Raw genomic sequence first — 24188 nt, forward strand, 5'->3', positions numbered from 1 at the left:
CAGCGGGGAGGCTGCTTCTCCCTCTGCCTGCTGCTCCCCTGTTGTGGTCTGTCTCTCTCAAGTAAATAAATAAAATATTTAAAAAACAGAATTCACATGTAGGTGAAATTATAACCTACATGTTATATTAGTCAAAACTACTAAGCTTATGTGTATAATTTTTAATACTGTTTTGCAAGATAAGGTTCTAACCAAATTCCCTCCTTCCTCCGCATACTTGGAAATTTTGATCCTCATTGAAGTGGATTAATTTTAGAAGGTACACTTCTGCAGGATTCCTTAGAACCGCGCTGCCCGCACGATTACAGTGGGACATGACAGCTGCCCTAACAGGCATGAGCGGGAGCCTCGGAACAGCAGGGAGGAGAGGTGACCTGCAGAGGCTGGGCAGGGAGGCTGGGCAGGGAGGCCTCCAGGGGAACGAACACAGATGCCGTTCCCACCCCAGTGCTGGGGACTCGGGAGACCCTGGAGCCAAGACTGTTGGTTGGCGAAAATAAAAACTCAGTCCATTCCTAAGATACAGGGTCTGGTCTTCAAATCCAGCATGATCTGGCTTTCCAATACTAGGGTCCATTTCTAAAAGTACAATGTGATTTCAGGGAATACAAGTTCCATTGCTCCTTTGAAAAGGGCTGGGATGTTCTAATTTTAGCACGTGGCCGAACAAGTAAAGCTCTAAAGGTTTCAGGACAGTGAGACGCTTGAGCGCTCCAGCCCCAGCATCTGGCGGACCGGCGTCTCAGTTCTGCTCCCCCACTCGCGGCTCGAACTCTGGGCAGTTACTCATCTTCTCTGATCCTCCTGAGAATTGAGAACAACGGTTACGACCCACCTCCCCGGGCTGACGTGAGGATTAATCGGTGACAATACACTCAGGGTGTCCACTCAGCGCCTGTGTCCGCACAAAGCATTCCACTAGCGTTCGATGAGAGTCTTTTAAGATTCCAACAGCACCAACAATTATTTCACCCCGTGGGGGAGTGTTCACAAGGACGACACATACTCATGGGGATGCTTTCCTCATCTTCTTGCTTCCTTCCTTATTACAATTTTACTCAGGGATAAAATTAAAAAGCACACAGAAGGCTCTCTAAAATCATACTACAAAGACTCTAAATTAATTTATAAGCCCCAGGACTTTTCCTGGTATATTGGCAAGAGTGGCTCATTCCTGGCTACGGCTGCGGGGTATATACAATGACCATGTACAATTTCTGGCACGCCCGCCGTCTCCCATTCCAGACAGCAATTTGCAGTATGAGGGCTGAGAGGGATGCTATTCTGCTCAGGGGGTTACGAAAGAGAATCAGGTGCATATGCAAGTGTGAATTTACAACACAGCCTATGTACAACCACGACACACCAAGATACTCTACTGTGAGGACCTTGGTTAAAGACTCCGGCCGGCCCTAGCTAACCTTGACAAGTCCCAGCACACGTTGGTCCTTTCCTCCAAGGAAACTCAGGGACAAATTTTCACCTCAATAAAGGGTAGGAGAAAATAATCCTTCAAGAATGACAGTTTTACCACATCTATCTGGGACTGGATTATTTGGAAATTTTATCTATGTGGAACAACTCAGAACCTGAGGATAACGTTGGCTTTTTTAAAAAGTCACCAGGCAGCCAACATACTACGTGAGACCCAAGTATAGAGTGCTTGTGGACCTTCTTCACCAGTACTATGACCCGTGTCTCCCTCAAATTCATACATTGGAACCCTAGCCTCCAGGGGGATAGTATGAGGAGACAGGGCCTTTGAGAGGTAATTAGGTCAGGAGGGTAGAGCTCTCATGATGTGATTAGTGCCCTTACGAGAAGAGACACAAGAGAGCCTGCTTCCTCTCTCTGCTCTCCACCGTGTGAGAACATGGCAAGACGACCACCATCTGCAAACCAAGGAGGGTGGGGTCTACACCAGAAGCTGGTGGTGTTAGCACCCCGCTCTCAGACTTCCCAAGTTCCAGAACTGTGAGAAGTAAATTTCTATTGTGTAAGCAGCCCAGTCTATGGTTTCTTCTCTTACGCAGCAGCCCAAGCTGACTAAGATAACCAGACACCTTTCACTAAGTAAACATTGACTGTCATTGTATTTTATTTTATTTTTTGGTACTGAAATGACTCTCATTTTAAAATGCAATTTTAACAATCTCTGAGCAAGTTACTCCTCAATTCAAAAACATTAGTGGTTCCTGCTTGTGTTTAGAATAAATCCTAGGGATGCCTGGGTAGCTCAGTGGGTTAAGTGCCCAACTCTTGATTTCAGTTCAGGGCATGATCTTGGGGTCACGGGATTGAGCCCTACATCAGGCTCTGTGCCCAGCTTGTAGTCTGCTTGAGATTCTCTCTCTCCTCCTCTCCCTCTGCCCCTTTCCTGCTCATGCGTGCTCTCTCTAAATAAACAAACAGAATCTTAAAAAAAAAAAAAGAAAGAAAGAAAGAAAGAAAGAAAAAAAAATCCTAGACTCTTTACCTTGGCATTTAAGGCACTCCAAGGTTTGACCTTAATTTCTTTACCATTTTCCCCTCCCTGTTCTCTTCTACCATCAAGCCAAAATGATCTGTTTTCTGCTTCTCATATAGAATCTGAGTGTTTTTTGGGCAATGCCTTTGTTCATGCTCTTGTCTGAAGCACACATGTCCACGAGTCTCCAAAGGCTCATTTCCAATGTTACTTCTTTTGTGAAATCTCTCCTATTCTCTGGGGTGAGCGGAAGCCCTCTCCTCTGAGAACTGCTTGGGTTTTATTGGTGCCATTCTTCTGTACATCACTTTCTCCCTTAGGTTTTATTACAGTATAATACTATAGGATAGTTTAACAATACATTTTTAAAAAGATTATATGTATTCATTGAGAGAGAGAGAGAGGGAGAGAGCATGGGTGGGGGGAGGAGCAGAGGGATAAGTAGGCTCCCCGCTGAGCAGGGAGCCTGATGTGGGACTCGGTCCTAGGACCCTGGGATCATGACCTAAGCCAAAGGCAGACGCTTAACCGACTGAACCACCCAGGTGCCCCTACAATACTTTAATAAACACTATGAAGGCACGATATGTGACTCATTAACTTTTTCTTCTCCAAATGCTTAATACATTTTCTCCATAAAATATACAACAGGAGTTCAATAAATGTGTCGAGCATACGGAAGGATGCATGGACATCAGTCCTTCTGCACCAGCAAAGAAAAGAAACACAAAATACGTTTATACACAGAGTCAGTTCTGAACCCGTGTAGCATTGCCCTTACGTGCTCACACAGATATCGGTACCCAAGCGCAGATCACTGATTCTTGATCGTGGTCTGACTCCTTCCTTGTCCGACATAACTTGGAAATCATGCCTCCTCATGTGATGAGAACAGTAACGTGGACACAGTGACAAAGAGTGTTCTCAAAGGTAGCATTTCATACAGACCGTAGTCAAGCAGTTGCTCATTCAATTCCTTACCAGACTGAACATTCTGGTTCTGTATGGAATTTCAAAGGTGCAGTTACCTCTCGCAGAGGGCTATGGTGCCTAAACTTCTGTTTTGGGACCTGTGTGGGGCTTCTCTAGTTCCAGCATCCCTGAAGAGCTTTTTTTACTATGCAAAACGTACATTGTCTTCCTTACTGATTTAAGTCGTTTTAAATTAACCTTATTCCATGCTAGAGTTATAAAAAAGGAACAAATATATGATTAGGTTTTTCTTGCTCCAAGATATGTTTGTGCTTTTGAAAATTGAAACTGGTTAAGAAATCCGTAATTATTCACTCTCCATTCAAACTATATCATCAATGCACATTTCTGTTTCCTTAATGTGGTGGAGTAGGAAAGTTAGCACAGGCATTGTAGGGGCATAATTATGTCATTAAAATGATAATAGCCTGGGCCTAATGAAGTGTTTTATATACACATTTATAATGGATTCAATTAATACCAACGGAACATTTTGAGATAACTGTCTGTTAAAATATTCTAACCATTTTCACTCTCTGTTTTCCCACGGGGGATGCGGGTGCTCCCAGCCCCGAGTCCCCATGTTATGGCTGCACTAACGGGAACGCCTGGGCCACCTTGGACCTCAGAGAGCCTTGCACTGCAGCAGCCTCCCTCAAACAGAGGTGCTCTCACTGTCCACAAAAAATTCATTTTATTACCGTCAAAAGGGCCCTGAGCCTCTGAAGCCAGGATCTCAGACCACTAAAAAAAAAAAAAAAAAAAAAAAAAAAAGCCGAGTTAACTAGCCTCACTAACCAGTCACTATTGTAAGCTGAAATCCCCCACCAGCCGATGAAACCGATCCTGGAAATATAGGTTATCTGTTACCCTTTGAAAGGGCCTCACTGTATGTGTTTGAAATGCATGACACTATGTGATGGACACATGTGGGAGCCTGTGTCTTCCTTCCCCATCGGGGTCCTGCCCTGCTTCTCCTAGACCTCCAGACAGTTCTGCAAGAGGAAAAACCACAGTCACTTTTAGTTTACATTAAGCGATGCAGCGAAGAGCATAACACTTGCTGTAACGACACATTATCCACTAAGAACGATACCAGCTGCCATTTACAGAACGTGGACTACGTGCCAGGCCCTGGACGCATCCAGCAAAGCCGTTCCTAATGTGCAAGGCACCAAGCTCACTCACTGTCATCAGCATCGTGGAGGCAAAAGACACAACAAGAGAACAGAACTGGAAGCTATGGTGCCCAAAGTAACTCGTTAATTACAACACGATGCTGATCTAGAAAGAAAGGGAAGAGCCTGGCATCCTTCTACGTGATCTGATGGGCTTCTCTCTCCACAGGTCATCTTGAACTTCCAAGCAACAAGCAAACCCGACTACATTTCCTCCTACCCTGGTAATGCCCACTCTCCTCGTCTCTCCAGCTCTGTCCCCACACTCCCAGCATGGAGGGACACACAGAGGATTTAGTCTCCCGGCCCCAGGAGAGGAAACCCGGGAGCAAAGAGGCAAACGTCACTGTGAAGCCCGAGGAGCCACCTACCTCTTCTTCGTGACACTCGAATTGGTACATCCAGAAATTCTCCATTTTTCCAGGTGCTACTTGGGGAGCAGGGCCAGTTCCGGTGCCTTCACTTGTGAGCGGAGGCTAACTCCTGACCCCAGGTCCCGGTTGGTGGATTGTTTCCAGTGGTGTTAGATGCCCCAAGTCAATAATGCAACTTGTAACAGGAGATGGGACCACCTCCCGGGGTGTCCGAGGCATCCGCATTAACCCCTTGGTGTCTGAAGGGCCTCGGCAGTCGTGCGTCACTGGTTGAGTCCCATCACCTGATGTTTGTGAGAAGGGGCCAGCCTACCCCTTCTGGCAGCGACGCCTACTATTTCTGGGGAAAATAAACTCGATTCTGAGGTGCAACCAGAAACTTTCACACACTCTAAACTCTGCTACGTTTATAGAACCTGTGAAAAAGCATCCAGCTCATGTGCAGAGAAGGGGTGGAGGCTGGGAAGAGGGGGCTGTCTCCAAGCCTGCGTCAGAACGCACCTGGGCCCATGTTGGCGAGTTTAGAGGACACGGTGGCCATGCAGGGCCTGCGCCTCTGGGGAAGTGGACTGTCACCTCTATAGGTTTGCTGTGTAGCTCCCACATCCTTGCACTGCGCTCTGAGTGAGGAGGATATGGCAGGCGAGCCATGCAAACAAAAAAAAGAGAGCTGTCCCCAGGGCCAGCATGGTTTGACCTAAACCAACAGGTAATCCCAAATCGGGTTCAACTCTTGAACCATAACCACTAGCCCTCAGCAGAGTAGAGGAAGGTCAAGACAAAGGCAGGTGGAACCGCACTGGAGGGAGCCCCTGGAAACAGACGGGCAGGGTGGTTCTGAGGGCTGAAGACAGGATACAGGCAGATCCCCCAGTGCCAATCTACCTCTTAACAAGCCACAGCAGTGGGGAAGGACGTGGGCGCAAGAAAGACGAAAGGCACAGAACATCCAAGAGACTCAGCCTAAGAGATGGCTTCAGCCTTCCTTCTCACCAAACCCTTTATCACACATGCTGACAGGTCTCGCTCTGAGTCCACCTGTTTAGTTAGTGAGTTGTGAGAGGGTCAAAAGGTGGAGAAAAGAGAAGCAGAGGACCTGAACACTTCACAGTTGAAACTGCACCCAGGCTGAGTTGACAGTCCCCTGTGCTGTGGACAACTCTGCAGGCCAGGGTGGGAAGCAGGCATCCTCCTCTCTCCCTCTTGCCTGTCCTCATGTTTCTGCCCACTCTGGCTGGCAGTCGGACTGCAGCTCCGATCATCTGGGTCAGTGTCATGCCCTTCGTGTAGCTCTGGATCCCCATTCAAGAAAGCCCCCTCCAAAATGGCGAGCGGTGGAGGAGATATTCCTTCCTCATCTACAGCACTGGCCAGCTCTCACTTTCTTCTTTCCATTAACACTCAGAAGACAGAAAATCTCTGGGCGCTGATTCTCAAGTCCAGATTGAACACTCCCTATCTCTGGACTCTCCCAACTCATGGACGAAGCCATTTTCCCCACTATCACTCTTAGAGATGGTTTTGGCTTGGAATCATGAACCACTGAGGTGAGGCTGAAGCCATCAGAATCTTCCCTGCTGCTGTGGAAAGCTTATAATACGTTCAGTTATTAACCGGAGAATCACCATCACACAGGAGACTTAAAAATCAGATAAACTACGGAGAAATCCCCTAGGCCCTGTGGAAAGTTACAGAAAGCGTCTACACCTAGTGTCCTGTTGGCACACAGAATTCAGAATTCTTTCCTTCCCTTCGGTGTTCAATCAGCACTTGAGACATGCTTAATTATTCACCACTGCCTTCTCCATGCCTCATCAATAATGGAGGACATCTGCAATGGAAAACCATCCAGAGCAAGGTGGGGGCTGAGATGGGCGCTTAAAGCATCCGATCCACACTCCACACCTGAGGGAGAAGTCTGGGCACCAGGATGAGAGCCAGCCTCAAGGGCTGTTCTCTCCTGCATGGTCTCTTAGCCCAACGAGACCTTTCAGTTCTGTGCCTCTCAGCCTTTTCTGCATCGTGGCATAGAGAGAAATAATAAATCCGTGCAACGCTCTGGGTCAACTGGAGAGGATCCAGAGCCCAGATGAGGCTGCTGGGATGGAAGGCAATGTGCCCCACGGTCCAGTGCACCCCCACCCTCAAAGTCCAGCGGGAGCATCAGGACCCCGGTTGAAAGCTCTGCCCTGACTTGTGAAGGGGGCTTTATAGAAAATTCTTTTGACCCTGGCAGACCCTTGAAAATAAAGTTACAGTCCTCTGTGTGTGAAGAATCTATGTGGGCACGCTTGTTCCTTCAGGACAATCCGTCCTGTGCCCCCTTTCCACAGGCCTTCCTGAGTCCCAGCTTCCTCCAACATGGCTGCCTGCCTCGCCGGTGTGCTGGCCGCACACCCAAGCCCCTTCACACCACTTCGGCTTCGTGCTCTGTTGGTCCCTTCGGCATGGGAGATCTGCCTGTTCTCAGCCAGACGACAAAACAGATATGGCCGAGGTGGTGGGAATGGCTGACAAGGTCGGCTGGGGGCAGACACGCCAGCAGTTGCTGTGTCCTCAGGCTTGAAGCCCCCTACCTCTTTGCTGGCACACGACAGACACACAGTGTGTAGGCAGACTTCTCAGAGAGACCCGGGAGCCCGGTGTTCAGACCCTGTGTAATCCCCTCCCTGGGTAGGGAGCCTGGACTAGTGACTTAGCCTAAGCAGTAAAATGCAGCAAAGGTGATGGGCTGTCCCTCAGTGACGGTGTTACAAAAGGCTGCGACATCCACCGTGTGATCAGTGGCCTTCTTGTTTCCTTTATCAAGCAAGCTGCCCCGTAGGAGAGAGCCCATGCGGCAGAGAACCAAGATGGCTCTGGCCAGTGGTCAGCTGGGAACTGGGGCCCTCAGTCCCACAGCCCTGGAGGAGCTGAAGCCTGCCAGCCAGCAAATGACCTTGGGAACAAGTCTGTCCCCAGTAGAGCCTGGAGGTTACTGAAGGCCACTGACACTTGACTGCAGCGTCTGAGAGAAACCACAGCAGAGGCCCAGCTAAGGCACACCAGAGTCCTGACCACAGACGCTGCGAGATAATCACTATGCTGCTGCTTTGGGGCAACTTGTTATTCGGCACTTGGTGGCTAAGACACCCTGTAGGCCTTCAGAGGAAAGCCTCAGGAGCGGAGGAGGCGTGGAGGCCTGATTGAGGGCTCACTGAACGATGAGTCCAGAGTAGATCATACACTCTGCATGGGCCGGGTCTGTGTCTATTTTAGGCAGAGTGCATATTTCAGTTGCTGCTATGTCCCTGGTGTCTCGTACAGTGCCTGACCTGTAGGAGGAACTTGAAAATATTTACGGAACGAGGGGATGAGAAACTGGACTTTCAGTTTGTGACCAGGGCCAGCGGTCGCACGCATTCTGGTTCGCTAACAAAATGAAGAATGGTGTAGTTTTGCGGCCAGGCCCTATTTCTTATTCACAGACGATGTCCTGTATGTAGCTGGTGCTTAATTAAACTTGAAACTGTTAGCAGGGGAACAACTGTAACAACTCGACCCAATCCTTTTATGGCACTCTGCATGGCAGATGGAAGGGAACACGTCTATTCCTCTGACGTCATTCTCTGAGAGGAAAGTTTCCTCTTGGTCTCTGAGGTCTGCTTGGGGAAACATGCTGGGGTCCATTTTTGCTCTCCTGGCAGCAGATTCTTTGTTCTAAGGTTCTACTTCTGGATAAGTTTCTGGGATGTGGACCTGGAGGGTCTGCCAGCCCCCTTTTCTCGAACATATAAAAGAACAAAGCTGGTTCTGACAGCCAACACTGGGAAGAACACTCTCCCACAGCAGGCCAGGACGACACTCTGAGATAAGGAGGTTTCGAGTCTAATCCTTTCCAGGCCACAAATGGGGACAGAATAGAGGTAACTCTTCCAGGACAATGTTTCCCCATCCCTCCCCATCACCACTCCCTCTCCCACATGCTAAGCATACACTGCTTCCAGCCAGGGACCGATCTGCTTGGGGGAAATCAGGCCCCCACAGAACGTGTATTCATCCTAGTCTGTCTACTTGACTTCAGATCCCGTTTCAACTCCATCCCTTGCTATCCAGACCCTGGAAAAACTATGGCTGGTCAGAGCTCCGAGGAGGTGAGGATCGGCAGGAGGAAACCTCTCAGTTCAAAATACACCTTACGAGGAACCCATCACGAACACAGACTCCTTGAGCAGCAGACCAGTTCTTTCGCTTGCCCTTGTTCAGCTTGACAATATAACCACAAGGTCAACAGGATAAGATGCCGCTAACAAGTCTTAATGAATTAGCATGTGCACCTGACCTTGGTCAATAGTTTCTTAGCAACAGTCAAAAAATAAAAAAAAATCCATGAAGGCTGATGCTGATTTCAAGGCAGCGGGGAGAGGGAGAGAGGACAGGGAGGAGGCGAAGCCAGGAGGCCTCTCCACACTCATTACATCATCTTTCTCAAAATTAAAGAAAAAAAAAAAGTGGGCACAAAAGTGCACATGATCAGGGCAGGTGTTAACATCGAGGCCCCACTTCCCAGGATCTGGGCCTTATTTGCTTCTTGGCAAGAGAGTGGCTGGTTTCTGACTAAGAAGTGTTAGTGCTCAAATGTCTTCCTGCCTCAAAATGCTTTCTCCGTTCGGTCTCTGGAATGGAGATGCCAATAGAGGGCAGATGCTATCTGGAGGGGGTGGTGCATGTTGCCATCATCATTAATCAGCGGTCCGGCCAGCCCTGGAAAACAAGGTGGACGGCATGCTGCTGCGGGGGGGGGGGGGGGAGTGGAGACCTCGGGTCCCGGGGATGCTGGACGGGGGTGGGCAGCGCTGCGAGGGCTCTCGTAGGGCTGAGCGCTGCGGGAAAGCAAAGGGAAAGGCCAGCCCAGGGGAGGTGAAGGAGGGGTGCTACAGCCAACTCCCTCCAACTCACAGTCTGCCGACGGTCAATCCTAAATGCTTAACCCGTGAGCTCTGACCTACAAAGGCAATGAAGGTACCATACTTGTGACTCTTAATTCACGTTTTTGTAGCGAACTCCGTGTCTGTGAAACCATGTTCTCCGCGGTCACTCTGGGGAATAAATCTAACTCACTGTGCTGAGGAGGAAGAAAGCAGATGACCAGCTCAAGGTAACCGCAGGGCAAAGATTTATGCACACGAACGCTTCCTGGGGAGCCCGTGTGTGATGTGCTCTGATACCAGAGGATACGACACGGTGTCTCCAGGAGGCTGACAGTGAATGAGAGACGCAACACGCTAATGCAGCAAGACAAGGAGGGAACAAGACAGTAAAGAATTAAGTGTTAAACTGTGCTCTACAGTTTGAGTGGGTGGTTACCAATTTTGACCAGGCCTCAGAAATACTGATGCCAAGACCCAACCTCCAGAGATTCTCATCGGGAAGCTTGGAAGCTTGGGAATCATCTGTGTAGAGAGTGGGGCCTGGGTTCTCCTGAATAGGACTGTGATCTGGACAGAAGCGAGAGCCTGTGTGGTAAGGTGTGTGGCGCAGGGGCCAAGTTTGGGTAAAGAGAAGTGGATCTGGAATTTGTAAACGCAAGGCCAACGAGTAAGGTGAGCCCAGGTGATGGTGGGGTGGTGGGAAGCCTTACATGCCAAAGGAGCCATCTGGTCTCAGTCCAGTGGGGTCTGTCTAGTCAGGCCTGGCATTTACACTACGACATTACTTCCTGGGGGGAGACAAAGGGAATCAGATGTCCAAGCTGATTTGTCCCCTAAAGCTCTGTGAAATTTGTCAACGACTATGACTGGCAGGCTGAGGCTCCTGGGTCACATAACCCAGATGTATTCACTTATTCTGTCCGGGAAACTGAGGCCTAAATGTCAAGCCCAGCTCCGAATCTCCTTCAATCCGTTACCAGCCTTACTTGGTTTTTGGTGTCCCCCTGGCAAGGCCGGATCAACTCATCAACTAGGCACGCACAGCAGGCAGTTGAGTGCTTGTCCTCCCACATCCTCTCGAAGGCTATTCTCGAGAACACGGCCGGTGAAAACCGCGTTCCAAAGAAAGTGGGTTGAGAGACTCCATTCTGTATTAAGAACATGTAGCTAGTTACCCTTGTAATGGGAGTAGGTCTCATTTCGAAGATGATCACGTCTATAGATAAATCACATCTCATAATTCCCCAGGACTACATGGGCCCAGAGTTTAATTGGGTTACAACAGAATTCAATTATCCATGATATATCTGCTCCTCTCCCTGCACTTTCCCGTCCTCCCCTATACAGCCCCAGCCTGCTTATCAGAAAATATCGAGAGCGCACAGTTGGGGGAGCAGACAATTCTTCTAAGGACTCCTGGGAAGTTTCCTGAGCCCCAATTTATTAAGCATCATGTCAGACACACAAACCACGGCCCTGTGTGCTGCGCTCCTATCTGGAAAGTGATAACCAATTTCTCCCTGGCTAAGCCATTCTTTTCAAAACTTCCTGGGTACGTTTCCCTATTTCTCAGCACAGCTTCACATACGCACTGACGAGTGAGACAATCCATTAAGAAGCTGAGAAAGAGTCCTCCTGGGAGTGGGGTCAGGTGAAGAGAAAAGATTGGAGCCTGGGGGTTAAAAAAAATCAATCCTCCCATCACTTACTTTCAATCCACAGAGCACAGGGTCCAACTGGAGGCTTTGTCTGCTGCCGTGCGGGTCATCAGGCAAGTGTGCCTCGGTGATTCCAGCACAGCAGTGGTCCGAGGTCAGTGGGGAGACACCTGCTCAGACCTGTCAACAGGGCCTTCCTGGATCAACCCCAAAGGTGAGTTAAATAATCAGAGAGAATACTTCGAATCCAGGGGGAGAGCGCGAAAGCACACATTACCTCCCTTTGTTTTTTTCACTATTGAAATGTATTATTTCCTCTCCAAAAGGGATTTCAAGGTCAACTGGAAGTTACAACAGTAAGATCATTACATCCTTCAAACAAATTACCCCAGTCAGATCAGGTCCTCACCGTTCATGGAAAAAGACTCCCTTTTTTGTTACTGACGACTAAGTACTCGTACTTAGAGCCTTATTCCCCATCGGCAGGGGCAGGACATTTTGCTCCTTGCTGATCCTATGTTGCAGGATGGGCCACGGAACATAGTCTGGTGAAGGAAGGCATCTTGAACACATTTCATTTTTAAGGTAAAAATCGTTAAACTAGAGGCGCCTGGGTGGCTCAGTCGGTTAAACGTCTCTCTCTCCCTCACCGTCCGCCCCTCCCCCACTCAAATAAATAATTTTTTTTAAAAAAGATTTTTTAGTTATTTGAGAGAAACAGAGCCTGAGCCGGGGGTGTGGGGAGGAGCAGAGGGAGAGGGAGAAGCAGACTCCCCACTGAGCAGGGAGCCCGATCCGGAGCTCGATTCTAGGACCCTGACATCATAACCTGTGCCAAAGACAGATGCTTCACCGACTGAGCCACCCGGGCGCCCCAAATAAAATCTTTAAAAACCCCCCACTGACCTCACTAAGTATACAAACCCGAGGAGTCAGCCCATCCACATCTGACCGCAGCAAGCATCCTGCCCACTGAGGGAGTTAGAATTCCTGCTGCTCTCCTTCCCACATACGGTCAGGGGTTTCCAGACCCCAAGCCCATTGTCAAGCCCACAGCTCCCAAACTCTTCAGGTTGCTTGTTCATTGTCCAGGTGCAAATCCACATACCAATTAGGGTTCTTCAACCTCAAGTCGTACAGCCTCCGCCTTGACCTACTTTTCCCTTCTTTACTCTTCCGTGTGTGACGTAAGCCGAACAGAAGTGTGTATGCTTAATACATGCACAAGCCCAGCATGGCAGTAAAATGAAAAACTTACAACACATATCTTACCATACGACACAGTCATCTTCTGTAAATCGTGCACATAATACGCAGAGGTGTTAGCTTCTCTCTTTTTAAGAAAACTCAGAATGAGTGAATGATCTCTGAGTGATTCCAATCTTTTATATTGTTATTTTTTAAAAAGATTTATGTATTTATCAGAGAAGACAGCACAAGCAGCGGGGAGCAGCAGGCAGAGGCATAGGGAGAAGCAAGGAGCTGGATGCAGGACTCGATCCCAGGACCCTGGGATCATGACCTGAGCCGAAGGCAGACGCTTCACCGACTGAGCTGCCCAGGCACCCTCCAATCTTTTACATTTTTATTTAAGGCAAAGAAACACATAAATATAGTTTGAAAAGCCAAGCTTTTGGCAAAAACTGAAGTCCGTCTCTCTCCTCCTCTTCCCTCCACGGTCTCATTGCCAAATGTTTCGCATTCCTTCTGGTATTTACTTCCACATTCACCAACTGTGTTCACACTGCCTCACCTTGGCTTTTCAATTTTAACCATTATTTCTTGGTGTCTATAAAAGACTAGGATTTAGGGGCGCCTGGGTGGTACACTTGGTTAAGTATCCAACTCTCAGTTTCAGCTCAGGTTGTGATCTCAGGGTTGTGAGATGGAGCCCCATGTGGGGCTCCGTGCTCAGCGGGGGTCTGCTTGAGATTCTCTCTCCCTCTGCCCCTCCCCCTCAAGCTCTCTTTCTTTCTTAAATTTTTAAAACCCTAAAGAAAGACTTGGATTTACCTCTTTTACACTATGCCTTCCTTTATCCTTCCAATATTATATTTTCTTCCAATATTATATTTTCTGTTCAGTGTTTGTATTCTGAAGACTGCATACGCTCTTCCCTGCTGAGACACATGCATTATATGATTGCATTTTCTGCCTATGGAACAACTATTTTAGCGAGGCCAATAACTGCACTGTTTTTCTATTTGCTTTGTTTTCTGTGTACTGATCAATAATTTATGCCAAGCTCTGCTAAAACAATCGAAGATTCCTCTTGGTACAAATATATGAGGAAATCTCTCACTTCCACCTTTCTGGAAGCCCTCCAGCCTCTGCTCCATGCTGGATTGGCTGATGCCTTCTCTCCACACCGGTGTCACCTGGGATCTCCTTCCCCACCGCCCTCAGAGTCCCTCTGTCTCCTTCCCATGTGGGATCCCCCATTTCCCGGAGCTCTCATCTTCTTTCTCGATTTATGCTCCCATTTTGGGGGAGCAATCCTCTAGTAGCCCCCTGAGAACAGGTGCATGGGAGGTAAGTTTTCTGGGACCCTGCGTATCTGAAAATATCTTTATTCCACCTTCACACTGAACTGGAAACCAGACTGGTGCAGACCTCCCAGTCTCCACTGTTGCTTTTGAGAAGACCAACAGCACTGGGATTCCTAATCATCTGTAACCCATTTCTACCTCTTGGCAAGCCTGCAGGCTCCTCTCTTCCTCCTGTCTGTTCTGAAATTTCTGAGGGCCTTTTTTACTTCATTGTTCTAGGCACCCAGGGGAATCTCTGCACCAGGTAATTCTGTCTTTTGGTTCTAGGAAAGAGTCTTTCATAATTTCTCCATTTTATCTGTGTTCCTACTTCTTTTTCATCCTTCTGCCTTCATTGTTCTACTTTACTATAGATTCCCTCTTTTCCTTCCTACTGAAAGATTTAAAATTTTAAGTTTGTGCTGTCACATTTTCTAGTTAAAAATTGGGGGTGGGAGGTATTTTGTTTTGTTTCTTTTTTTTTTAAGATGGCATCCTACTCTAATTTGATGGCTCCCTTATCTTCCTCTCTCTGAGGATACTGTTTTACGGTTTTCTCCTGCTCTGAGCACTGCCTTTGTTTCTTCAGGTTCCTCTTCCCATTTGCTTTTCTGTGTCTTTGTCTTTCATGTTATAGATGTTCTTCAGAAGTCTGGTGATCCTTGGGTGTCCACTCATATTTAACAGTGGGTCCCCAAAAAGCCCACTGGAAGCTTCATGAGAGGTAGTAAACTTCCCTGCAGAGTGATCAGGTGGGGCCCCAGGTGTTGGGTTTGGAAGCCCCCAAACATGAGTGTCTGTACGTATCTGCTCTTGGGCCTGCGTCCTCAGAGAAGAATCCTCCAACCTCCCACAAGGGCTAGGGGGCGGGTGGGTTCCAATCCTGACAGCTAAGAATTCCATGGCATTCTCAGAGCCTCACTGCTGAGTAGGCCCCATGTTCCATAAGGTGCCTCATTCCCATTTTCAGCTGTGGCTCTTGTCCCCAGTTCCAGTGTTTCTCTGAGTCACCCCTTCCTTACAGTCAACCTTCCACCATCTGTGGGGCCAACGGGGAGTGGTAACCCAGGGCCCGGGCTGGAGAAGGAATCCTAGGTCTCCGGTGATAGACTTTCAAACAGTTTTTTTTTGTAGTCAGACTCCTGCTACATGGTGCCTCAAATTCCTGAGCCCTTCTTGGGGATCCACAGCACACCTCCTCACAGACACGGGGCAGAGTAAACAGAAACCTCATCAGTGTTCTTCGAATTGATCAGGCCAGGCTGTGGTAACAAGCGCTCCACATCTCCAAGGCTGGAAACAACAGAAGTGGATTCCTCTCTCACGCTACATGTCCCCAGGGTCGTCAGGGAGCCCAGCTCATCATGGTCCCGTGGGACCTGTGCTCATAGAGGCTCTGCTATCTTGTGACCCCGTCATCTTAACACGAGGCTTCAGCAGGAGAAACCTGCTCTGAGCTGCCCCTGCCCAGAAGCAGGATCACACATCACTGCTCCCATTTCAGTGGCCATGCCTACCTTCCAGGGGACGGGGAAGGGCAGTGCCGTCCTCCCCATGCTTGAAGGAAGAGGACAACTGGACATCCTGGGAAGCACCCATGTCTATGGCAGCCAGTCACCGCGCTGGTATTACAAAACTGTGTTGTTCTCTTCGGTTACGGTCTCCTACTGTCTCTCTGGGCTTGGGGCTTTACACATTTTTATTATTTTATTGTCATTTTAGTGTAGCTTTAAGAGAGAGCAGAGATAAACACCATTTCGAGCTGCACAACACACTGCTCAAAATAGCCGAAACCCCCCAACCGCCACCGTATGCCAGCTCCTACCTCTCCCTGACGCCACCATGCCTGCTCTCCAGTCAGAATGAGCTTTGTTGCCTAAAGGGAGGCTGGTAGGCTATGAAACTTTTCAGAACTAGTCATTCCTTAATGGTATTTTTCCAGAAGGGGGTTGGGAGGTCGTTTTCAAACATATTTGGAAAAGAGAAATCTTTAGTAGAAGCAAAGTGCTTACAGGTTGTTACAGTTTTCAAAACCCAATCATGTTCGATCAGGGCTGAGCCTCCAGAGTCTGCTCGAGCTCCAGCTAACGAGCAGTGCTATCTTCACGTCCACCCGGGAACAAACCCAGTTTGCTCCCAGGGAAGAGCAAAACGCCGGCGTTCTGAGGGAATGAAAAGGGGCATTAAAAGCAGATTTAGCAATCAGCAGTTATCGCTGGCAAATGGTAATGCAGGTGTTTTTTATTTCCCTCTATGTGTAGCTTCTGATCATGCCATTTGGGTTTTTGTTGTTTTGTTTTGTTTTTTTTTTGAGAGAGAGGGCGGGTGAGAGAGAGAGAGAGCGCGCGTGCGCGAGTGCTTGCAGGGGGCAAGGAGGTGCAGACTGAGAGGATCTTAAGCAGACTCTGCCCTGAGTGTGGAGCCTGATGCAGGGCTCAATCTCACAACCCTGAGATCACGACCCTGAGATCAGCACCTGAGCCGAAATCAAGAGTTGGATGCTTAACCAACTGAGCCACCCAGGTGTCCCTGATCATGCTGTTTGAAAATGTGCTCCAAGGCCACTTCTCTAGGTCTGCTGACCATGACCAAGGAAATACAGTCCCCTTTACTAAAAACGGACCTGTGCTAATAAAAGATGTAGTGAAGCCTCAAATCTACAGATCGTACGGGGGAGACTGCCCTGATGATACATTTTTCCCCCCTGTGAATCAGTGGTTCTTAATTTTTTATATGCTTTAGAATCACAGGGAGAATTTACAAAATGAAATAAAACAAAGCAAACCAGACAAAAACAGATCCCTGGGCCCCACCTTAGGTATTCTAATTTGGAAAGGAAAGGCAGTAATCTGTATTTTTAACAAGAACCTTCCAGACAGACCTCGGACCACACTTTAGCAGTGCTTTTTTATTTTCTACAACAGCATACACACAAAAAAGCGTTCAAGTAAATACTTTTTGATGCTGAGCTGGAAATCAACAGAATGTACAGACTTCTATTTTTCTCTCATAATACCATCAAAGATATAGGGAATGAAGGTCTTTACTATGAACATGGCAGGACAGATGAAATACAACTCGCAAATTCAAATAGCTTCAAAACGACGGGTGGATTATTTTAAAGCACAGGTTTTGGGTTTTGCTTTGTATTAACTCTTCATAACCTAGTAAGGCCTACTCACCAATCTCAGCATCAAGCTGAATTTCTGCCAGTATGGCTTTCTAAAGCATCATCCAATATCCAATCATCAATTCTACCTTTTGAGTGAAACACAGTGCAAGAGGTTTAAGTTGGTCTCCTAGTTCAAATGAATCAAAGCAAGTGCCTGCCCTAAGCTCGGCTGTGCTGTGGGTTCATCGTGAGGCTACAGGGACAACGGGGTGAAGTCGGTTATGTCAAGGAGCTGGTGCATGGAAGAACACTGAAGGAGGAAACCACCATCTGGACCTAATGTTCCTGCAACTTTTTCTCTGATGGCTTTCCAAGGTTCTAAAAGGATGTGGAACCCGCCCTCTTGCTAGCACCTTACTTTTGAAAACTTGCTCTACTTCCACTACATGTGCAAAGTGCTGCAATATTTCCCTCCTCGCCAGGAGGAATCTGGAGGCAGCTGGAGGTCAGGAAGAAGTCTACCCGTGAGTGCACCTGTTCCTATGGGAAGCCCGGACAACAGAGGAGAGACACAGAGCGTCGCTGAACTAACTGACCCAATGCTGCCCCCTTGTTAGGGAGGACCCAGATCCTTCCCCAACCGGTTTTCCACCTCTCCGTAAGGGAGCCTGTGATTTGATGAACTTTTGGGAGTTCATCAAGATAAAAAGCTTCTGCACAGCAAAGGAGAACAGTCAACAACCCACGGAATGGGAGAAGATATTTGCAAATGACACTACAGATAAAAGGCTGGTATCCAAGATCTATAAAGAACTTCTCAAATTCAATACACGAGAAACAATCAAATCAAAAAATGTGCAGAAGTCATGAACAGACACTTTTCCAATGAAGACATACGAATGGCTAACAGATTCATGAAAAAATGGTCAACGTCATTAGCTATCAGGGAAATTCAAATCAAACCCACATTGAGATACCACCTTATGCCAGTTAGAATGGCAAAAATCAACAAGGCAGGAAACAATAAATGTTGGAGAGGATGGAGAAAGGGGAACTCTCTTACACTGTTGGTGGGAATGCAAGTTGGTACAGTCACTTTGGAAAACAGTGTGGAGGTCCCTCAAAAAGTTAAAAATTGAGCTACCCTATGATCCAGCAATTGCACTACTGGGTATTCACCCTAAAGATTCAGACGTAGTGAAGAGAAGGGTCATATGCACCCCAATGTTCATAGCTGCATTATCCATAATAGCTAAACTGTGGAAGGAGCCGAGATGCCCTTCAAGAGACGAATGGATAAAGAAGATGTGGTCCATATATACAACGGATTATTACTCAGCCATCAGAAAGAATGATTACCCAACGTTTGCAGCAACATGGATGGAACTGGAGGGGATAATGCTAAGTGAAATAAGCAGAGAAAGTCAATTATCATATGGTTTCACTCATTTATGGAACATAACAAATAGGGAGATTGGTAGGAGAAGGAAGGGAATAACGAAGGGGGGAAACAGAGGGGGAAAGAAACCACGAGAGACTCTGGACTCTGGGAAACAAACTGAGGATTTTAGAGGGGAGGGGGATGGGGGGATGGGCTAGCCAGGTGACGGGTATTAAGGAGGGCACGTATTGCATGGAGCGCTGGGTGTTATATGCAAACGATGAAGCATGGAACACTACATAAAAAACTGATGATGTACTGTATGGTGACTAACATATATAAAAAAACACAAAAACTAGCAGCCGGCAAACGATGACTGTTACTTAAAGAGGAGGTGAATGATACCTCTGACCTGCATAGCCCGCCCTTCACAGATAAGTAGGATGAACAAAGAGCTTCTAATAATGGCTTCTCACTCCAAAACATACACTGAGAAATAACCTGGTGCAATTACACAAGGCAGCATTAAATGAAATCGGATTGAACCTCCTGACCCTTCTTTCAGTCCAAGCTCCCATTTTAAATGAAAGTGCTTAATTATTCAAGAGAATGGAAAAGTGAGAGAGCAGAAAGAGAATCTTGGGCTCCAGGTAGTGGGGGCAAAGGTTAGTCTTAGTCTTCTTGATTTACTTTGAATGAACTATGACACCCAAGCTTGTCATGTTACCAAATTTCTTTGGGTATTCCAAAAATGGAAAATAAAATGTTGGCGGAGGCAGCGACAGCTTTCTGAACAATGCAGAGGAAGCACAATGCAGCTTTAAACCCCAAGCAGGTCTTTTGTGGAGAAGGGTGCCCTGGGTCCATCCGAAGTGAAAATTTAGCACTTACTAAAGCCACAGTGAGACCCAGGGTGGGCAGAAAACGGCAGCACCCCTGCCAGGAAAAAGCTCAGAAGATTTCCCTGATGTCCTCCAAGGATGCCACAATGGGGGCTCCCATCCATTAAGGGACTGCTTTAAGGCAGTGGTTCCCGAACTGCCGTCCTGCAACCAGCAGCAAGCAGCACCACCTGGGAACCTGTCGACAGTGAACTTCACCTGAGCCCTGGGATTCCAGAAAACCGAGAAGCTTAAGGAAACCTCCCCCTACCCTTTTGTGCTCTGGAAATGGCTTCCTGAAAAGACCAGCCCTTCCCCATATAACTTAGGGAAGCCTCACAGGTGTCCCCTTGTTTACGTATGCCAGGGCCAGACACAGGCCCTCCAAATTCACAAAATCACTTTCCTAACAATGATTAGCTGAACTGCCATGAGTCAGAACAAAATGTCTGCTAACCAATCTTTGCCTAAACTTTTCTCCTTCCTCCAGGTCCTTGAACTTTTAGCCGGCCTACACCCCCTCCTCAACCCGCCTCGGGAGAACAGGCTGGCCTCGGGTTAAAACATAACGCTCTTCTGCAAGGCATTCAATCCAGGCTTTTACGCCACTTCCCCACACCTCCGTCTTTCTAGTCTTGTTTACTCCTCCCTAGAAAAGAGACTCTCTTTTTGCCCGGCCCCAGAGACCCTCGCAGACCCTATACTCAGAGCTTCTCCTACTGCAATAGGCCCCATCCCCTGTTCCAAGAGTACCTTTCTCCCCTTTGCAAAAAGTCTTTCCCGATGAAGTCTCTCCTTGCATAATCCGGACTTGGTTTTCCTTTGACATGGAAGTTACAAATTCTCAGGCCCCACCCCAGACCTTCTAAGTGAGAAACCGCTCCGGGAGCAGTTTGAGAACCAGTGATTTACAGCCATCCCTCTAAGGGTCTGATAAACGCACCCCACACCCGAACTCGGTCCCACTCGTGTTTCACTCAGGGGCTCGCAAGCGCAAGCTGTCTCCGAGGCTCGCGGTGGACACGTTTTTAGCGTCCCCATAGACCATTCATCTCATGAAGTCATTTCCCTGGGGCAAGCACGGCCACGCGTGGAGTTGGAACCCGAACTCGCGCATACTTACATCTCCATCCATCGGCCTCTGGTCGTCACAATCCCTGGTGGGGCTAATGTCCTGGCGCATGACCCAGATGGGCTCTTTGGGCTCGTCGGGGGTGTAAGGCGAACGGATGGTCCTGGTTTTCACCTCCTCAATGGCCTCTTTGATGTCCTTGATGGCCAGCGAGATGGCATCCCTTTTCTCCTTGCTGTACCGCTGCCCCGCGTCGCTTCCTGGGGTGCCCGCCGCCCGCTGCTGCCCAGCCGGCGCCTGCTGCCCGGGGCTGTCGGGACGGCCCCCGCCGGGGGTGGGGGCGCGCTCCAGATCCTGCTCGGCCTCCGGCATGTCCTCAGCCTCCTTGTCCAGGCTCTGTGAGCTCATGCTCTGCTTGACCTCGGCCACGATCTGGTCGATGTCCTCCTCCTGCTCGTAGCTGTCCATGCGTGGGTAGGGCGCGAACTCGGCCTCCTTCTCTGGGCTGTCAGACTCGCCGTCCGAGCGCTCATCATAGTGGTGCAGCCGTGCGCCCAGGGCCTCCTGGCGGTACGCCGCGGCCTCGTCGCGCTCCTGCTCATACAGCCGCAGCCCGTCGCGCGCCTCCAACTCGGGCGCGTCCCCGATCTCCTCGTACACGTGCTCCTGGAGGCCCCCGTAGTCAGCGTAGGGCTCGGCGTAGGGCTCGTCCTCGCTGCGGTGGAACAGCCGGTGCGTGTACACGTAGCCCGAGTAGGCCGCGTTCATCGCCTCCTCGTGCTCCAGCGAGTGGAAGTGCAGGTGGTTGGGCAGCGCGCGGCGGTGCGTGGCCTCGGCGTGCTCCGCCTCCGCCTGCTCCGTGTACTCCTCCGCCTCGGGCCGGTACTGCACAGCGTAGGCGCTCTCGTCCTCGGCGTCCTGCGCACGCTCCGCATCGTAGCCGTCGCGGGCCGCGGCGATCACGTCGCCCTCGGCCGTATCCGTGTGGTTGTGGAAGCCGCTCTCCGTGCTGGCCGAGCGCGCCAGGCACTCCCCGCGCTCCTCCTCCTCCTGCTGCCCCGGCGGCACGCGGTGGTCCTCGACGGCGCGCCCGCGCCCTGGGCGGCCGGCATAGCGCTGCGGCTGTTGCGGCGGCTGCGGCTGCTCCTCCTCCACGTCGGGATGCTCCAGGTCAGCCTCCACCGACTCGTTCACCTCCCCGCCTGGCGCCTCGTCGGTCACCTCCACCTCCGCGGAGCCCTCCAAGTGGTTCATGGTGGGCGTCGGGCCGGCTGGGGGAGAGGCTGGGCCGGCTCAGTGCGCTCTCATTTTGCTCCACCCGTCTGCGAAGACAAGAAGGGGAGGGGCTGTCAACGTGCTTCAGACTGCACTTCGGAGCTGAGCACCCAGAGAAACCATAAAAACAGCTGCTATTGATCCCTTCTGAATCCGGGTCAATTAAAAAATGATTGCAAATTTAAACGCAATCTGACAGCACATAGTGCATTTTTCTTCGTTGCATGTATCGTAATTTGTAATTACATATCTACTTGTCTAATTGCTTACTGGCTTTCTCCCTTCCCCACCCCTCAGACTGTGAGCCTCATGAGCGTTTTGTTCTCCCTCCACCATGCTTACTATTCAGGTTGCATTTCTGATGCACATGAATAAAGAGTACTACTAAATTGAATGGGCCAATTGACACATTTTCCATCTGCTAAGGGATAAATCTCTCCAAATTAAACTAGGATCCTAGATACTTTAGAAACGGTTCTTTAAATAAATTTCAAGGGAAAAAATAATCTCGAAACGTTTGGAGCTCTTGCTGTCAGTATAAACACGCAGCCTTTCCGAGGCAGGCCTATCCACCATCCAAGGGTTCTTGGCCTGTCATGACTGGCTCTGTTACCTTGGACAAGCAGCTTAATTTTCTGGACCTCTGCTATGAGGTCTGACTTATTGACTAAGGGCTATTACACAGGGAAAAAGACTCCATGGTCAAGTAAGTTCGGGAAATGCTGACTTAGAGCTGACTTTTCATTGCGAATATTCAAGAGGGAAGACACAAGATGTGGAGTTTCCCAAACTGGTGTGACAAGGAAACCCTTTCCTAGAGGCCAGTGTTCTGACAAATCCATTTAAAGAAACACTGACTGGTGTGCTTTCCCACACACCCTGGACCTAGAATTCTCTGGTTCTATGAATTACCGTTATAGCTGGTACTAGATATATGGAAATCATGGTTACTTTCTTAAAAATATGGGTATGTTTCTTTACCTATTTCCAGAGAAAGTTGTAGCTAGAGCTGGATTTGATTTTGACCTCTCTCAATTGCTCTTATCACAAAATAGCTTTATAGCATAAGGTGTCCAGTGTATGGAAATAAATAGAAAGGATGTATAAAACAACAAAAACGGGCAGGATCCCTATGATTTCAAGACACCTGTGGGAAATGGGTTCAACTCTTAAGTGTAGGCTTTTCTCATAGTGTTCTTTTGGAGAACCCACATTACAACTGGACAAAAGGGAAGGGAAGTGAAATCTTTAATGTACTAGCAGAAAGCTCCAAGAGGACCGGGGACATTTGATTGGCTCTTTAATATTGCAGTGGACTATATTCTTCTCAGCTCCCCACAACACAGCGATTTCCTTCAAACACTAGGACAATCTCAGTAGTAAAGGAGGGCGCTTTGGAGCTTCCAAAGCAGAACCATCACCTCTCCCCCATTCTTTGTGGATCCACCCCCATCCCCCACTGCCGGCTGGTACATACTGGAAGAAAACAATTATTGTTTACTAGAGATGAACGATCCTAATTGCTTTCTTCCTTGAAAAGAGTCCCACTTCATACAAATGAGACCCAGTCTCCTCTGAAAAATTGTGGCTTCCCCTCATTAACCCCGAGAACAGTGACTTGGAGGACGCATAAGAAAGTTTTCCAAAAGCAAGTATGAGGCTCCATTCAGACTTTGATGGATGGTTAATGCTTTGAACAGAAGAGACAAGTATTGGTGCTGAGATCCCTCTAGCTAAGTGGCCTCCAGTGGATCATGGAAAATACAGAACAAATATTCAATTCAATATAGCACATGGACAAACACAGTCTACCCACATTTCCTTTTTGAGGCCTGTCTGGAAAAGACAACAAATTAAATGTATACATCTCAGTCCGATGGACACAAATCAAGTGTTCAGAGAGAGGGATACTGAACAGTGTTAGCAATACAATAATAAGCATCCAAAGCATATGAATGGCCAACAATTCATGATAACCACGTGCGGAATTGACCAAAACCCTGTCTACAGTGAAAATAGATTTAACTGATGAAAATCTACTGATACATGTATTAAAAGGAAGTTTTAGTTTAGGGGCGCCTGGGTGGCTCAGTCAGTTAAGCATCCGACTCCTGATTTCAGTTCAGGTCATGATCTCGTGGTTGTGAGATTGAGTCCTGGGTCAGGCTCCACACTTAAGATTCTCTCTCTGACCCTCTTCCCCCAACTCCCATGCACATGGGCTCGCTCGCTCTCCCTCTCTCAAAGGAAAATTTTTTTTTTGTTTATTCTGGGTTAAAATTGCCGTTTGACCAGCAAACAGTGCCCACTCATAGAGTACTTATTGATTCAAAGGAAATGGGATTTCCGTGCATGTGTCTGTACACTAAATCGTGGTAAA

At 48.5% G+C, this 24188-nt stretch overlaps 1 protein-coding gene across 3 annotated transcripts in view; it reads right to left on the minus strand.

Moving 5' to 3' along the window:
• APBA1 (amyloid beta precursor protein binding family A member 1) overlaps positions 1 to 24188 on the minus strand; it is a 202024-nt gene that overhangs the window by 46212 nt on the left and 131624 nt on the right. For all 3 annotated transcript variants that reach the window (XM_087858824.1, XM_045772354.2, XM_087858823.1), the window contains exon 2: positions 20585 to 21855. In XM_087858824.1, coding sequence (XP_087714950.1) covers positions 20585 to 21787 — 1203 coding nt within the window. In that variant the 5' untranslated portion in view covers positions 21788 to 21855. The remainder of the gene's footprint in view (positions 1 to 20584; positions 21856 to 24188) is intronic.

This window comes from Ursus americanus, chromosome 34, assembly GCF_024610735.1.
Source record: "Ursus americanus isolate L20-20 chromosome 34, mUrsAme1.1.p, whole genome shotgun sequence".
NCBI lineage: Eukaryota > Metazoa > Chordata > Mammalia > Carnivora > Ursidae > Ursus > Ursus americanus.